This window comes from Panthera leo, chromosome D2 (assembly GCF_018350215.1).
Source record: "Panthera leo isolate Ple1 chromosome D2, P.leo_Ple1_pat1.1, whole genome shotgun sequence".
Taxonomy (NCBI): domain Eukaryota; kingdom Metazoa; phylum Chordata; class Mammalia; order Carnivora; family Felidae; genus Panthera; species Panthera leo.
This window is the reverse complement of record NC_056689.1, coordinates 80006618-80023133: the sequence shown is the minus strand read 5'-3', so window position 1 is coordinate 80023133 and position 16516 is coordinate 80006618. Positions and strand designations below refer to the sequence as shown.

At 54.5% G+C, this 16516-nt stretch overlaps 1 protein-coding gene across 6 annotated transcripts in view; it reads left to right on the top strand.

The window, feature by feature from the left end:
* The window catches only part of CTBP2 (C-terminal binding protein 2), a 159598-nt gene that overhangs the window by 109466 nt on the left and 33616 nt on the right, over positions 1 to 16516 (top strand). For 5 of the 6 annotated variants that reach the window (XM_042907426.1, XM_042907427.1, XM_042907429.1 and 2 more), the window contains one exon: positions 832 to 991. In XM_042907426.1, coding sequence (XP_042763360.1) covers positions 934 to 991 — 58 coding nt within the window. In that variant the 5' untranslated portion in view covers positions 832 to 933. Of the gene's footprint in view, positions 1 to 831; positions 992 to 12321; positions 14945 to 16516 lie in introns of those variants that run through there. The other variant, XM_042907431.1, reaches the window with a different exon arrangement.

The following is a 16516-nucleotide window of genomic DNA, read 5'->3' as shown; positions in this document are numbered from 1 at the left end:
GAGGAGGAAATGAGGGTCCGGTCCCCCCAAGACACACACCCTCCACAGACAAGCTGGCCATCAGCTTCCCATTCTTCAGGTGGCTCGTGGCTTTCCCTCTGGAGAGCCCCACAGACCCCAAGCCACACGGGAGACCCTCCTCTGCTGCCTCGTTTCTGCCAGAAACACCGGGCACGCCTGGACAGGTGCGGGTGCGGTCTCCGTTCCCCAGTGTCGCGGCCGGCAGCCTGGACCCTCCCGTCGCCGATACCGTCTGTGGACTGGACGCCCCTGGCCCAGGCGGTTAGGTGGCCTGTGACTTCCTGCTCCGTTCTCGTGCGGTGGGGTCGGGGGCTTGTGTTGTGCTGAGCGGTGGCTTTGACTGCTGACCCCAAAGGGCAGTTTGGGGAAACTTTGTAAACTGCCCGGCAGAAGGCGTGGACAGAGGCTGTCCTGTAGCCACGGCTGGGTGTCTGTCTTAGTGCAGGTGGGCCTGGGACCCCCTCGCCAGTCCGGGTGGGTCTGGAGTCGGCCCCTCTGCGTTCACAGAAGTACAGGGCAAGGCCCAGCTGGCTGTAGCGTGGTCTCTGGCGTCGGAGCACAAATGACTGCCATTCACGTTGTCAGCGATTGGTGTTTACAGCCCGGAGTTAAAAGCTAGGGTTCTGGATGCTGCCGTTTACTGCTTTCAGAGACCAATAATAATGCTCCCTTCCTGTCCAAGTCCGAGGGCAGGAGAGCAAGCGCTGGTGGCAGGTCCCCTTCTAGAAAGTGGCAGTAAAGCCCTGAATGACTGTTGTCCTGTGCCCCGAGGGTGTCCAGAGAGTAAGGATTCTTTTCTCCTTGTTTCAGGGTTCATAGTGGCGTAATGCCCGCAGACTCCTGCGCGTTCCCCTAAGTTCTTAGAGGACCGCTTTGCCTTTTGAATCAGAGAGTTGCAAAGTTCGATAAAGAATGGCCCTTGTGGATAAGCACAAAGTCAAGCGACAGCGATTGGACAGAATTTGTGAAGGTAAGAGCCAGCGTGATTGGCGGTTTGTAACCAAAGGCGCGTAGCCCCGCCCTCGAACCCTCGCCCCGCTCACCGCTGACCCGTGGGGGAACTGGTTCCCTGTTGAGACTGCGCCCCGCCCCCCCTCCAGCCAGAGAGCCCCCGGCCCGTGTCCCGAGCTGTGGTCAGTAGACCTGACCTTCGAGCAGGGGTGCCCAGCTCCCAGGGTGTAGGGGTGGGGCTAGGAGAGCTGGGGAGGGAGCGGCCCTAGGTCTGTTTCTGGCACACCCCTCAGGTCATCCTGCGTATGAAAGACGCTGTGTAACAAACAGGATCGTCTTTTTTCACTTTCTGAGGTTTCCGGACTCTTATCTGTTTCGGATTAAGGTATTTACAGTGATGAATTCCAAGATACTAGTGAAGAGTCCGTGCATTGTCTCTCATTACGTGTTCACATCCCTGGTATCTTTGAAAATGTCTGGAAGTGTTTTATTCATGAAAGGAAAAATAAACATAATTAAAATCTAATGGAAACCTGGGGACAGACCTCTGCGATGTTGATTAAACACCATCCCTCCCTAATGAGGGAGCGGTAAGAAATCCAGAGCGCGTGGCCCTGGGCTTGGAGTTGAGTGCTCCTTGCCAGCCTCGTCCCGGCTGCCGACTGGGCTGGCTCGGCCTGGTTACCGGTGACTTGGCTGCGACGTGTGTCACAGAGGTCATGGAGGGGAGCTTCCCGGGCGGGATGGGCTCAGCAGCACCCCCTGGGCTCGCACACCGGTTGGCCCACCAGCTGCCCCGTATGGAACAGTTTGTCCTGAAAGCAGAGGTGACTCCAGCCATGTGGGGTGAAAGCATCAATGACGTGTTGTGTGACCGTATGCCCAGCAAGAGCTCTGTGACACGAGAGGGTAGTGGTGCTGACTGTCCCCCACACCCCTGAGGTTCTGCTGCTGTGCAGGGGGCTGGAGATGTAAAGGTTTGGTTTTGTTTTTAATAAACATGCCAAAACGTTCAAACCTCCAGAGAGATCGGTAGGGCAGTCGAACGGATGCTGATAGTCCCTTCCACTGCATTTGCCAGTTGATGAGATTGGCCATCGTTTGCTTTGTTCTTATAGCTGTACAGATAGAGATACATTCGTGTATGAATGGATGGCTGGGCTTTCCAGAACCATGTAGAAGAAAGTTACAGGTGCAACGGTTCGCTCCCAAATACCTGCGTGGCCTGTGTGCCCTTTTAGGACGTCTCCTGATGTAAACACAGCACCGTAATCACGCCCGGGGGGCCGGACCACACCGCAGAGTCCTGATAACAGACCGCACTCGTGATTCGTGCGGTGCTTGTTCCTGCAGGAACTCCTCAAGGGTCGCACCCTCCATTTAGTGGTCTTGTCCTTGGTCTCCTTAGCCTACATAATTTTTTGAAAGCCTGTTTGACTTTCAGAAGCATGACTAGTCATGGAAGAGCCCAGACCAACTGGTTGGTCGCGTCCCAGACTCTGGCTTCCACCCGATCGCGTGGGGATTTAGTCAGTTTACTTTTTGACCTCTGGCGGAAAGGTGCTTCGTTTGAGGTTACTGGGTCTCCTGTTCTAAAAAGCCTTTAGTGGATCAAAACTTTCCAGCGTTCGTGTCCTTGATGCCTGTGGTGCGGATTCCACCCGTTCTACGGTATTTATCTAGACGTACCGCATCGGAGACGAGAATGGGATTAGAGCCAGTGGCCTGTCCCCTCTACGTTTTTAGGGCTGTCGGCAAGGGCAAAACCAGTGACGGTTTTTTCAGACCCTCTCTCCCCAGCATGGTTCACCCACCTGCCGCCCACTTTTTATAACCGAAATTTCAGCGTCTGCTTCACCTGTGAATGGCATTCCCGAGATAAGTTAAAGCTACAATTTTTGAAATTTCTCAATAGGCACCATCAAGACAGACATTTGAAATTCAGTTACTCGGGTGTTACTTGTAACCCACGATCCCAAACGCTTGTTTGCTGTCCCATTAAGTACAACAGGTGTTCCAAGGTGCACCTTTGGTGGCCCTTGCATTTGTACACTGAGTTACCATTTTTCCAGGCCGGGTCAGGTGCTCACGGCCCAGCTGCTACCAGTGAGGCACAGAGGAGGCGGTATGTTTGCCCCTCATTTGGCGTCTCCCTCAAATCAGTTCCGTGGATCCAGTCATTTCCCCCTGTGTCTCCATCCCTGGCTTTGGATTGTCTCCAGTGTCTGTTCTAGAAACCCGGTCTACCTGCTCTTGAACATTCTATTGGGAAATCCAGAGAGCCCAGCAGACAGTCTCTCCTCCTTCCTGCCAGTGCCCCACCCCCAGGACCACGTGTGTCTGTCTGTGTCTGTCTCTCTCTCTCTCTCTCTCTCTCTCTCTCTCTCTCTCGTTTCTGATTGTTAGGTTAAAAGCATGAAGTTGTCTTTCTGTGTTGTAGCCACTCTGGGCTCATAGGGGCTTTGTCTTTGGCTTCTTGGTTTCTTTGGTCTCTGGGAACAAACCTCCTTCAGATTTCGGTCCTCTCTCCTGCCGCCAGACCCCAGTGCAAACCCCAGCTGCAGGATCCCTTTCCAGACAGGCCCTCCTGGGTCCGCCTCCAGCCCCCTCTGTCTCTTCAATGAACACCTTTGCTCCAGCCTAGCCTGTCTGGTGGAAACTGAGCCTCACCCCTGCACAGAACCCCTACCTGCCTTCCCAGGCCCAGCCCGTTCCTCCTGGAAACCTGAGGGTCTCTGTCCTTCTGAACTTCAATGTCCTGTGGCCACTCCTAGCCACTCTGCCCTCTGGGGTTCCGAGTTGAAGCCAAGGGAAGACAGGGTGGAAGGCAGAATCTGACTCAGGCCGCGTCTTCCCGTCACCCCCACCCCCGCCACGGGATGTTTGTTCGAGATGGAAGCACAGTGCAGAGTATGGCTTTGCTTCTCACCAGCCAGTCTTTGGGACTCCATCCAAATCAGTTGGAATAATGGCCTTTCAAGCTGACTTAGAAGCCAGATTTTAATTTTTCTTTTTAAAGGAACCGTTCTATTTTGATATTGATAATTTGTTCTCCGCTCTTGCCGATGCCTGGTCTCAAACAATCCCAGAATGCTGTTGTGTCAGGGTTAGTATGGAGTAGGGTCTGGTAACAGGGACTGGTCAGAGCTGGGCTGCAACGGCAGTCCATCTTTTCTGATGGACAGTTCCAGTCTTGGTTTCCCCCTCCGTTAAGTTTGCTGGCATAACTGATACATCGCATTTGTGAATCGGACCGTCGGAGTTTCAGTATGTTACATCTAGACACAGCTGGTGTGATTTTTCCCCAGATATTTGTTGGTCAGAGAAGAGGGCTTACTGTCTCTCGGCATCACCAAAGTAACCCAGGAAAGCGTTTTGCGGAAAGCATTTTCTGGGTTTGTAGAAGTGTAATATACCAGAATGGCTCTGCCGATGACATTTTGTCGGAACATCTTATTGTGGGTTATGGTAGAATAAATCACTAAACGCCATCCTCCCCTGTGGCTATGGAGAATGTCATTTGACAAAAGTAGATGTTTCATTTTACTTTATTTTGTTCAAATGTCTTATGCACGTGGAAAAATGGTCCTAATGATTGCATCCGTTGAGCTGTGATTAGTGCCCTCCTCATACCATAACTCAGGAGTGGACTTTCCCGCTTCCTCTGCATGTCAAGAAGAAATGACGTGAACCTCCCTTTGAATAAACAGCCCTGTTTGACATTGCTTACCTCTAGGATGTCCTCACGAGCAGAGGTAAAAAGTGAGAAGGTGGGTTCGTTGAATGGATACTGGGAAAATAGAGACCAACTGATATCTGGTAAATATAGGAGTAATTACAAATTCTGGTAATTTTTTAATTAAAAAAAATTTTTTTAATATTTATTTTTCATGTCTTTTGCCCATTTCTTCACGGATTATTTGGGTTTTGGGTGTTGAGTTTGTTTAAAAAAAATTTTTTTTACATTTATTTATTTATTTTTGAGAGACAGAGCACAAGTGGGGGATGGGCACCCCAAGTGTTGACTTTGTTTAATGTTTACTTTTGAGAGAGAGAGAGGGGCAGGCAGAGCACAAGCGGGGGATGGGCAGAGAGACAGAATCCAAAGCGGGCTCCAGGCTCTGAGCTGTCAGCACAGAGCCCGACATGGGGCTCAAACTCATGAACCGTGAGATCATGACCTGCGCCAAAGTCAGACGCTTAACTGACTGAGCCACCCAGGCGCCCCTACCTTTTTCGGTCTTTAAAGCGTATGTAGTACTTTCTACAGAAACAGCATCGAAGCTGGCCATTTCTAGGTAGTCCACAATCATTTCTAATAAATACCCATAAACAACCCCAAAATGTGGATTTTAAAAGAGGGATTTATAATGTTGCTGTACATTATAATTATATGTTTGGATTGGGCAATTATGCATGTTTCCAGTAATTATGTGATTAGCGATAATTACGTTAGCTGTGTAAATATACAATAGTCAACTAGACTCGACTTTAAACTCCAAAAGCATAAATGAACGTATTACTGCCATGTGCTCATGTAAAGGAAGGGAGCGAAGTCAAGTTGAAGCTTTATGGAAGTTATTGGCAAGAGATAAAAATCCACATTTCCCCTTTATCTGGTGTGGTTTTTAGATAAACTCCTCCCCCGGGGTGCCTCCTGTCAACTAGGGGCTGGGTTCGTAGAATTGCCCACGCTCAGTCAGGCCCTCGCTTTCTGCAGGTGGGAATCGGGTTAAACGTTGTATTTCTCTGTTCTCCTCATCTGTAAGATGCAGACATCAGCTTCTCTCTGAACTTGTCTGTGTGCGGAAAGGGCTCTGACTGCAGCTGGCAGATGTCCTTTAACTCCCTGTGTTTCTAACAGCAGCGTGTCCGGTCCGCTCGTATCCACCTGTGCTTTGGGGGTGTGGCGTATTTGGCCGGTGGCTGGTGTTTCAGCGGCCGCCCCACCCCAGTGGATTTTTGCTCTTGCTCTAGACAGACCCCTGTCTGTGTCCCTGTTGATGGTCAAACTTCCTAAGTGCCCTGGAGCCACCTGGCTTATCTTCCCAACCTACTTGGATTTGAGTGCCTTTCCTTGGGTCACCGCACCCTTAGGAAAGGCTGTCTGCTTTCAGGCTCAGTAAACCCCTCCCAGGAACCAGGGTTCCGATGGACCCAGGTCCAGTCTCCTTCCAACAGAGTAGGTCCAAGGACAGCAGAACAGTCCTGGCTGTGAAGAAGCGGAGAGCTCAGCCCACAGTGCCCCCCACAAATTCGGAGGATGTCCCTGGGCCTGGGTAGGTCCCAACACCGCTCAGTGTCATTACAGGCATTTGGGGGACGATGGCACCAGAACCCCAGAATATACTTTGGTGCCAGCTTTTTGTGCTGTGACTTCTTTTTCAGGACCTACAGGTGATACGCTGTGAGATGAGACCCTTGTTTCTGATCAACTCATACTCAGTTCACCAAACCACGATGTTAGGAGCATCCTGACGTTAATGGGACTCTTGCCCTAACAAAGCTCAGGGTTTGGGGCATGCTGTCTGCCTCCAGAGAGGCCTCCGGTGCCCCTCTGGGTCCAGGCAAGAACTTGGCTCAGCACCACCAGCCGAGCTGTGAGGTACCGGGAGGGGGCGTCTTCCGGGAACCGATGTGCATGCACCTGGTCACAGGGGTCTCCCTCTTTTGTCTGGTTACTTGCTCCTCGGGGGGGGGGGGCTGGGCCATCCATGGGCTTGTTTCCCGTGTCCTGCTGGGAGAGATGTGTGTGCCAAGAGAATCCTTCCCATTCACACCCCGGAATGGGTGAAACAGCTTCTCGAAGCAGGGTGGACCGTCGGTCTTTACGCCTACAAGGTCTTGGCAGCCCATCTTCCAACTGCCCCCGGGCACAGCCGGCTGAGCCAACGCAGAGTGTTGCCAGGCAGCTTCAGATAGCGGGCGGCGGGTCCTCTGCGCTCTTAGCTTGGTGCCTCTCTGCACGCAGACCCGTGCAGGTGAGCGCCTATGCTTTGGCCTGGGCGTGGGTTCGGAGGTCCTCCCGGTGACCCTGTACGCCTGTCAGCTTTCCCCATCGCACAGGACGTGCCTTGAGGGCAAGGACTGGCTGTCCGTGGAGTCCTGTTGTCCTGTACAGTCACACCCATCTCGTCCCTTCACAGCCTATGTGTTGAAGGAACAGGCACATGGGGGAGAAAAGGACATGTCGGAGGGACAGGGCTCCATCACCTTGAGTGAGAAAACCAAGGGCTGTCTCTGCCAATTGATGCATCCCCTGGATTGCTTTGGTAGTGTACTCCCCTTATAGGGTAGATTTCTTTGGATTTGGGGACAAAGAGACCTCGAGTGAACCGAAGAAGTTTCCTGGAGGTGCGGGTTACTTGAGCTGGGCCCTGGTGGACGGACGTGACTGGGGCATCTCAAAGCCAAGAGGAAGGAATTCTGGAATATTGGGAACCCAATCCAGATTAAGTCACATAAAATACAGAGTGCGATGGAGTGAGGGGTGGCAACGTCGAGGTGGGTTAGGGGGTTACCTGAGATGCTAAGATTTTGTGGGATTTTTGCTCTTATCGGAGGTTTTTACAGAGAGGAAAGAAGAAAGTGGTTTTTGTTCTAGCACCTGCTGAAGGCAGATCCTGTGCGGGTCAGCTTTCCTGGTAGATTTTTGTCCTGTGGCTTGCCCAGGCCTGCGTCCCAGCCCGGGGCTCCAGCTCATACTTAGTTTCAAAACATGCCCTAAAAGAGGAATGGACTTTTACCCCCATCACAAGAGGGAGTCAAAGCTAATTTTCATAATACAGCTGTTAGTAAGTTTCATAATCCAGGGACACCCGAGTGGCTCGGTCGGTTGAGAGTCCGACTCTTGATTTTAGCTCAGGTCATGATCTCACCGTTCGTGGGATTGAGCCCAGCCTGCTTGAGATTCTCTCTCTCTCTGCCTCCCCTTCCCTCCCTCAAATAAACTTTTTTTTTTAAGAGTTTTATATGGGGCGCCTGGGTGGCTCAGTCGGTTAAGTGTCCGACTTCAGCTCAGGTCACGATGTCACAGTCCGTGAGTTCGAGCCCTGCATCGGGCTCTGTGCTGATGGCTCAGAGCCTGGAGCCTGCTTCCGATTCTGTGTCTCCCTCTCCTTGCCCCTCTCCTGCTCTAGCCCTTTCCGTCTCTCTCTCTCTCTCTCTCAAATAAAATAAAACATTTTAAAAAATTAAACAATGATAAACGGCTAAGTCTGGAGTTCCTTGAGGGCTGGGACTGTTTACATGGCAGCTCATCTTGGAAGGGTAGGTTTGGTTATACGGCCCCATTTCAGGTCTGGGGTTTTCTTCCGAGGGCATTCAGTGCTGTGTCAATCCCCTGATGACTGAAATGCTGTCTGGCCATTCTCGTTTTCTCTTTGCATTCATGAGAACGTACATACAGGCAGCCTTGAAACTCTATTTCCTATTTCACCATTGCACTTGGGTCCCCCGCCCCCTGCGATTGAGATCAGCCAAGGAAGTTATTTTGGTAGGGGCCCTGCGGGAACAGAAGGGACAGAAAACTTTTCTGAAGGCAGGAAGCTGTTTTTAAACATAAATCCTAAAACACTTGACAGAAACAAACAACCAACACAGCCTGTACACATTTAAAAGTAGGAAGCAGGATGTCCTAAGCCCATCTTTGGCCCTGTTTCTGCAGGAAAATAGCGCGTAACCCACCGACCTCTGCCGTGTCCCCCCGGAGATGCCGCCCGTGGAAGGCAGAGGCGTGGGCGCTGCCGTGGCTTCCGTCCTGGGACCCAGCAGGCACAGGGGAGCATCTCTGGGGGCTCCGGTTTCTGCCTTCACTTGTGGAGCTGCCGTGATCTTGGGGGCCCGAGGGCTGGAGGGGGACCAAGAGATGGCAGGCTGGCCAGAAATGCTCCAAAGCTCGGCCTGGCTGCCTCCTGAGAAGGAGCAAGCATTTATTGCCACCAGGCGGGACACAGCACAGCCGTCTGTGGACAGGCAGTCAGACCCAGTGCCCTTCATGTGAGTCCAAACGTTAGATTGGGTGACTCCGCCTCATGCTTGAGAAACGTGTAATTTATTTGTGAATGAATGTGGGGCTTAGACCCAGAGCCATACTTTCCTTGTCTTTTCAAGCAGTTTCCTAGGTCACGGTAGTGGTTGGAACACGAGATGCTTATTGGTGATTTGCCCAAGGGCGAGCTGGCTGGTTGTGCCCTCCTTGATTTTCCTCCCTGTCCTTCTGGAACCTTCTAGATCATCTCTGAGCATCTTCTAATCTGTCATACAGGAAAAATGAACAATTGGCTTTGGGGGAGGGTGTTGGCATCTAACCCCCCCCCACCCCGGGGCTGCCGTTCGGGTTATTCTACGATGTCCGCTCTGGCTTGGGTTCATTTTGTCTGCAAGAGAATTTGGGTTGTTTCTTAACTTTCGGAAGACGGCTTTTCCCTCGGCGCAATTTTCCATAGCGAAACTCTTTGCAGGATTGAAGGGTTAAGTCTGGGGGACTCCTTATCCTCTCAGAAATTGGGCCCATCTTGCTTTATTTCATAAACATGAGCTTTGCAGAAAAGCGGCTCGCTCGAAGAGGCTGCAGCGCACTTGAGAAAAATCTGCCTGAGCGTTTGGGAAAGCGTGAGTCAAGTTACAGGTGTTTTCACCTAACACAGGAAAACATCTGTCCTAATATTTGGCGGCTTGTGGAGCCGGGGCTGCGTGAGTTTGGGTGGCTTCCAAGTGGGATGAGTTGGACGAGGATGGAAAGGAGACCCGGGCCTCCTCATTCCCGTGTGGAGGGGGAGGCGCCCACCCTGGAGCCTCCCCCCTACCCACCGCCCCCCCCAACCCTGCCTCTGGTATTACACTTTGCCCTCCTTCTCAGAAATCTGTTACTGGTTTCATAGGAGCTGTTGGGTGCACATTCTTCTAGACGGTCCTGCTTTGGTCAGAGAACTTGAACCTTAAATGAGGTATTTGTAAGCCCGGGTGAGCAGGTGCGCTCCAGGGGTGACGCGCTCCCCTCCGAAGCGATGTGTCCGTACCAGGAGCGGAGCCTTTCAGGCCAGCACCACACAGTGTTAACGGTTTCTTCGTGACAAGATGGGGAGGAAAGGAAATGGCACGATGGACTGACTAATCCTGAGGCTTGAGGTGGTTTTATACCTTCCACTAACAAAGGGGGGGGGGCCCGGCTCCCACAGCAGCCCAGTGCTCCCCACGCTGAGGGGCGGGAACAGCCCAAGTTCAGGAAGTTCCTTTCTGATACTCTAGCACTTAATTTTGTAGGTGACCTCTTCAGTACCTGGGGGTTCTGGAAAATCGTAAGCAAAATGACAGAATTACTGTGCTAACGAGGTTTCCTGTTTCGGGCAGCAGCGGGGCAGAGTGACCCAAGGTCAGCGCAGGGAATTCTGGAAAGCGGAGCGTTTGCTCTGCCATGTGATCCGCGTCCCACGCCCTGTGGGCCCCCCCCCCCCCCCCCCCCAGGACAGGGCCCCCGGCTCCATCCCCAGTGACTGGGATGTGACATAATCATAGCTGCTTCTAGAGTCACTTGGGGCCAGAGCACCTGGAACGGGGCCTGGTGCAGACATTGACCAACGTGGACGTCTTCTAAGAAGGAAACGGTAGGAGGAACGTGACACCAGAGAGGCCTTGTTTCTGGTCACCTCTGCTCTTCCCGTCTTGCCCGGCCAGCCAGTGGAAGTGTTGACAGTGGGGCAGAGTCCCCACCCCCCCCCCCTTTCGGCCACAAAACCCAAGACCGGAAGGGGAAGGTGACGAGGTGGATGTGGGCCGGGGCTTCTCGGGGGTGTCTGGCCCGTGTCCTCCGTCAGGCTGAGGTGTGACCGACCTGATAGACGTGCCAGCTTGTGTCCTGTGCTCCGTCTGAGAAGGGTCCCGGGTGTCGCGCCCCAGCCTCCTCAGCCCTGAGTGGTGAGAGCCTGCCCACGGTGGGCCTGCCCAGCTTGCCAGCCCAGCCGTGCCGGGAAGTGATCTGCTGTAACCAGATAGCACTGTTTCCATTTGGTTGTGGGCTCCAGACCGCCTTCCCATCCGTTTGGACGTGTCTTCTAAGCGGACACATCCTGGGGCTGCTGGGGAGGCGTGTAAATACCGTCTTGCGTGTGGCCAGGCCTGTTTCCTCGTTGCCTGCCCAGCCAGGCCTTTCAGCCCATGGGCACCAACGTGCCAGCAGAGGAATTACTGACCTTGGCACCAGCAGGCTGCTTTTATACGTGGAAACCCTACATTTGGCAGTGTGGCTTGGTAATTTTTTTTTTTGTTCCCCCACGCCTCCCAGGAGGGGATCGCGGGGGAAGATTTGGGTCTCCTCCTGCCAGCATATTTTTCCAGAGACCTTGAGGCTTTGTTGGTGTTTTGGGGGTCAGAAGTGGTAACAGACTGGGTTCCTGGGCTCCATCCTTGGCGCGGTTTCTCAACAGTCCGCGGGTGGCCACAGAGCGCTCGGGGAACAGCGCTGTTGTAAACAGCCGGTCCCCACGTTTGGTACGCCCGTGTGCACCGGGACACAAGGAGATGGGATAGAGCCCTGCTCCCTTAAACTGCCTCGCATTGCCACGCACCCCCAGTTCAAAGTAGGATTTGCACCTACTTTCCTCTCTCGCGGTAAATTTTCGGTATTTCTCATTCCAAAAAAAAAATTTTTTTTTTTTTTTTTTAACCGGTGTTTTTCGTAAGTGAAAAATCGAATCTGACGTAGACGTGGGTGAAGACAGCAGTCCGGTGTAACGGCTGCAGACGCGCACAGTGTCTCGTCTGTAAAGGTTCTCAACGGCACGCTGCCTTTGCAGCATCATGATCATGAGCTTTTGTTTTTCTGGTGGGTTCGGTGTCATGGGCTCCCGTGGTCGGAGGAGGGGAACCTGTAGCTTGGCTCTGAGTTGTTTCTCTGGGACCCTTCTCTCTCTTTAAAGAAATGGTTGAATGCTCAGAGGTGGGCCGTTCCTTATCGAAATTAAGTAACTGTTGTCCTTTGTGTTATTGCGCCTGAAGTCCCTCTGAGCCATGTAAGGATCTTAATCCGTGGGACTATGGAGAAGCCTCCCCAACATCGAAGCTCGCCAAGCCTGCTGGAAGGACGCTTTCCCTGCGAACGGATATGAAGGAAGGCACACCTAAGTTGCAGATGCTTCCCGGTTTTGCTTCCTAATGTCAGGGCTCAGTCGTTGACCTCTGTTGTAGTCTTACATTTTCTTTTCTTAATGTTTGTTTATTTTTGAGAGAGAGAGACAGCGTGAGCGGGGGAGGGGCAGAGAGAGGGAGAGACACAGAATCCAAAGCAGGCTCCAGGCTGTCAGCACAGAGCCCGGCGCGGGGCTCAAACTCAAGAACCGTGAGATCATAACCTGAGCCAAAGTCAGAGGCTTAACTGACTGAGCCACCCAGGTGCCCTTCTGTTGTAGTCTTTAAGGTGGCAAATTCTAGATCACACACCGCAGGTGTGTGTTTGTTTGTCCCTGGCAGGATGGAGGGTTTGGTGTTTTATGATAATAAGGCAAAGAAAGCATGTGGACCTGAGCAGCAGAACTCATGTGATTGGTAACCCCGGAGTCCTCTCAGAGCCAGATTTCACTATCGGCGGGGCATCGGGCTGCAGGCCTGGCCCATTTCTCAGGGCACCTCGTGTTCTAGAATTGTGCATGAGATTGTTTTTTTCCCCTTTTTATCCTGCCTGCCTGTTCACATTTAATTTGTTCTTAGCCGTGTGCAATGGATTAACATTTCATCAGGATGGATTAAGATTGAACTGACATTAAAGCAGTCTTTTCCTATTTTCCTTCTGTCACTTTTAGGCGATCCGAGGCGGGGGGTGTGGGGGTGCTCATCCCAAAAGTGCCCTGGTGAGGACGAAGGAGATAAGCCAGGGCTTCAGTGTGAAAATAATTCCCAGTCGTGGGTCGGGAGGCCTGGCTGGAGCCCTCAGCCCTCCTCCTCCGTCTAACGAGATGTCACATGGAACAAAAGCTTTAGGGGTTTTATTTAGCTCCTAATCCCCGCGCTGAGAGAGCCGAGGTCCATGTGAGCTCGCCCACCGGGAGGAAGGGGGGCCGGCGAGCTGGGCGCAGCCTCGTCCCCGGGACTCTGGTGCCGCAGCTGGGGAGTGAGGCGAAGTTACCGTGAGTGTTGTGTTTTGCCTACTAAGGTTTCGGAGGATTAATAATTTAGGCCGTACTTTGAAACAGAAAACCCCCAGTTGGTCTTTCCTGCCCTCCGGGAAGGGTTCGGATGCAGCAGGCCCGCTGTGATGTGTGTCACTGAAGATTCGTAGAGACCGGCCGCCTCCCCCGCCTCGGCCGCCGCCGTCCCTCCTTCCCGATGCCGGTCCCCAGCCGGCAGGTCCCCATCGGCCGATCCCAGAGCTGGGATGCTGCCGGGTGGTACGAAGGCCCCTGGGAGGTGGCCGAGGCCCCGGCGAGGAGCAACTCCGTGGCGGACGGCGGCACGGCGGGACCGTGGTACGAGCCCCAGGGCGCAGGCGAGCCCTTCCTCTACCGGGAGGCCTTCTTCAACTCTGTGGCTGGCAGCAAGAGCCCCGTCGCCGACTTCGCCTTTTACGACAGCAGACAGGCGCTGATGTCTGGCCGGGGCGCCCTGCTGCCGCGGGATTACTACGGCGACGCGGCCGCCCGGGTGCCCAAGGAGGCTCGCCACCCGCGGGACCCGGGACCCAGCCGGTCGCTGCCTGGTTACGGCGTGACGGGCGGCAGGCTGACGTGGGATCAGGTGCAAGGCCGGGTCCCCGCCCTGCAGGATGCCGGGCACCTGTACCGGGACCCCGCGGGTAAAGGGGTGGCTCAGGGGCAGCGGACGCAGAGCCGGGCCCCGTCGCCCGCGCACTGTGGGGGGGAGCTGCTCGATGGCAGGTTCTCGGCCCAGGCCCCCGCCTACCCCGCCGGCCAGATCTACAACGACGTCGCCGAGAGGCCCGTGGATTCCGCCCTCTCCAGGCAGGCGGCCCCCACCTGCCTGGTCGTGGACCCCAGCACGGCCGCGGCGCCGGACGGCGGCCCGGGGGTGGCCCCGGGAGCCCTGAGCCGAGGCTACGGGCCTGCCCGGGAAAGCGTCTCCGGGCTGGTTTACGAGAACTGCGAGGCGGTCCTGCCATCCTTCCAGGGCCCCGGCGGCAGGAGGAGCGCGCTCCCTGACTTCCTGGCCCTCCTGCGGGCCGAGGGGGTGGCGGAGGCCACCCTGGTGGCCCTGCTGCAGCAGGGCTTTGACTCTCCGGCCGTCCTGGCCACCATGGAGGACGCGGACATCAAGTGCGTCGCGCCCAACCTGGGCCAGGCCCGCGTGCTGAGCCGCCTGGCCGCCGGCTGCAGGACCGAGATGCACCTGCGGAGGCAGGGCCGGGTGGGCCCCCTCCCCCGGGTGCGCTCCAGCAGCTTCAGCCACCGAAGCGAGCTCCACGGGGACTTGTCTTCTCTGGGCGCCGCGGCCTCGCAGCCCCAGCCCGTGGGTCCCCTGCAGGCGGCATCCCCCCGAGCAGGAGACCCGGCCCGCCGCCCCTCCAGCGCGCCATCATCCCAGCACCTCCTGGAGACGGCGGCCGCCTACTCTGCCCCCGGGGTGGGCGCCCAAGCGCCCCCCTTCCCCTCCAACTCTGGGTACGGCTCACCCACCCCCTGCGCCCTGACAGCACGGCCGGGCCCCACGTGCCCCCCACAGGCCGGGGTGGCCTTAACTTACCCGGGCCCGGCCCCTCCCCTTCACCCAGGCCCCAGAACGGCCTACTCCACGGCATACACGGTGCCCATGGAGCTGCTCAAGAGGGAACGCGCTGGGGCCGCGTCTCCCCTGCCCAGCCCCCACGGCAGCCCCCAGCTCTTGCGGAAGCCCGGTGTCCCCGTGGAACCGTCCACCCTGCCGCCAGCCGGCCAGAGCCTCCACACGCCTCACTCGCCCTACCAGAAGGTGGCCCGGCGGACGGGCGCCCCCATCATCGTCTCCACCATGCTGGCTCCGGAACCAAGTAACGAACCCGCCCCTGCCCTTCCTCGTGGGACGGTGAGGGGATGGTGCGGGCAGAGGTCGAGCACAGGACGGTGGGGCCTCACGCTCTTACTGCTCTCTTGCCACGCCCGGAGAGACCAGCCCCTGCGCCCTCGTGCCCGCACACACTCCCGGGCGAGGCGCCACAGGTTCGCTTGGGTGGCGCGGGTTTGCCTTCAGGCGGACCCCCTGGGACAGCACCCTCCTGTTTCTCTAGTTCAGCTCAGGTTGCGTAGGGAACTTGCCTTTATGGTGATGACCCACAGCGGTGTATCTGGGAGAGAAACCCAGGCTTCGTTCAGGACAGAATGAAACCGTTGGCCCATGGGAGGGGGGTGTGTGTGACATTTTCTCCAGTTCACCTTCAGCGGCTTTGGAGAAGGCAGGGGTGTTTATCCAGTGCCTCCTGTAAATCGTTGATCATTCATTTGCCATTCGAAGTATGTTCTAGCATGGAGCCCCGCCCCCCCAGCCCTGACGTGTCTCTATACAGCGTCAGAGGTGGGACTGTCACCCACCATAGAGCTAAAATCTGGCGTGCTGCCAGACTTGTGTGTTAAAGCGAGATGACGAACGAAATCCCTTAGAACTCCCTGTTTCAAAAACAGACTTAATCTCGTTGGAATACAGTTGGTTGGGAATTCTGTTGACTTGTAGGGAACGATATATTTTCAAGTTGAGGAATGAGAGAACCGTCCTAGGTGGTTGTCTTCAAAGCAGGAGACAAGTATAATTTATTACATGTGTTTCCTTGGGCATTGTGGGTAAGAATCCGGGTGGACGTCCCCCGAACAACGCTTTACTTTGAACTGGAAAATCCTTGCTGCTAATTCAAGCTGTACATCCGTTTTCTTTCTTCCTTCTTGCCTCCCCAGTTTAGAAAACTAAACCCCTTTTAAATGAATTTTTGTTTTCTGAATAACTAGAATGCTCGGGTGGAGGGACTTGTGTGGAAATAGGATGTGCCTTTTTGGAAATAACCCCCTCGAGAGCTGTGGGAGCCTGATCTTGAAACCCTGAGGTAGCTCGTCTATCTTGTGCGCGGAGCTGGTGACCTAGTGGCTACCAGGGGACTGAAATGGCTACTTTGCTTTTTCGGATCCACCCGCGTTCGCAGTGTCTTTCTTCTTTCCGAAAGGGGACTGAGCAATTGGAGTTTTCTGTTGTCTCGCACCGTAGATTCTGGTTTTGTCTTGTGTGTGGGGTTGTTTGTTTGTTTGTTTGTTTTAAGTTTGATCATACAATGTATTTGACTTACGGTTTTTTTTTTTTTTAAGATCAGTGTACAACGGGAGGGAAGTCAGATGCACACACCAAGAGCGTGTGCACCTCCTCCTTCCCAAACATTCTTTCTTTGCAACCAACTAATTTGCATGGCGATGACATTTGTTGCTCCGGTAATTTCATCTGATAATGGCCGGGCTTGCAAAGCGGATCTGAAAACATATTCCTTAATTATGTGTTGCTAAGCAACGAGAGGGTTTGGTCATAATCACAGAAAGATTATCTCCTCATTGAAGTCCTGGAAAGGTTTTGCTGAAGGAGGACCTGT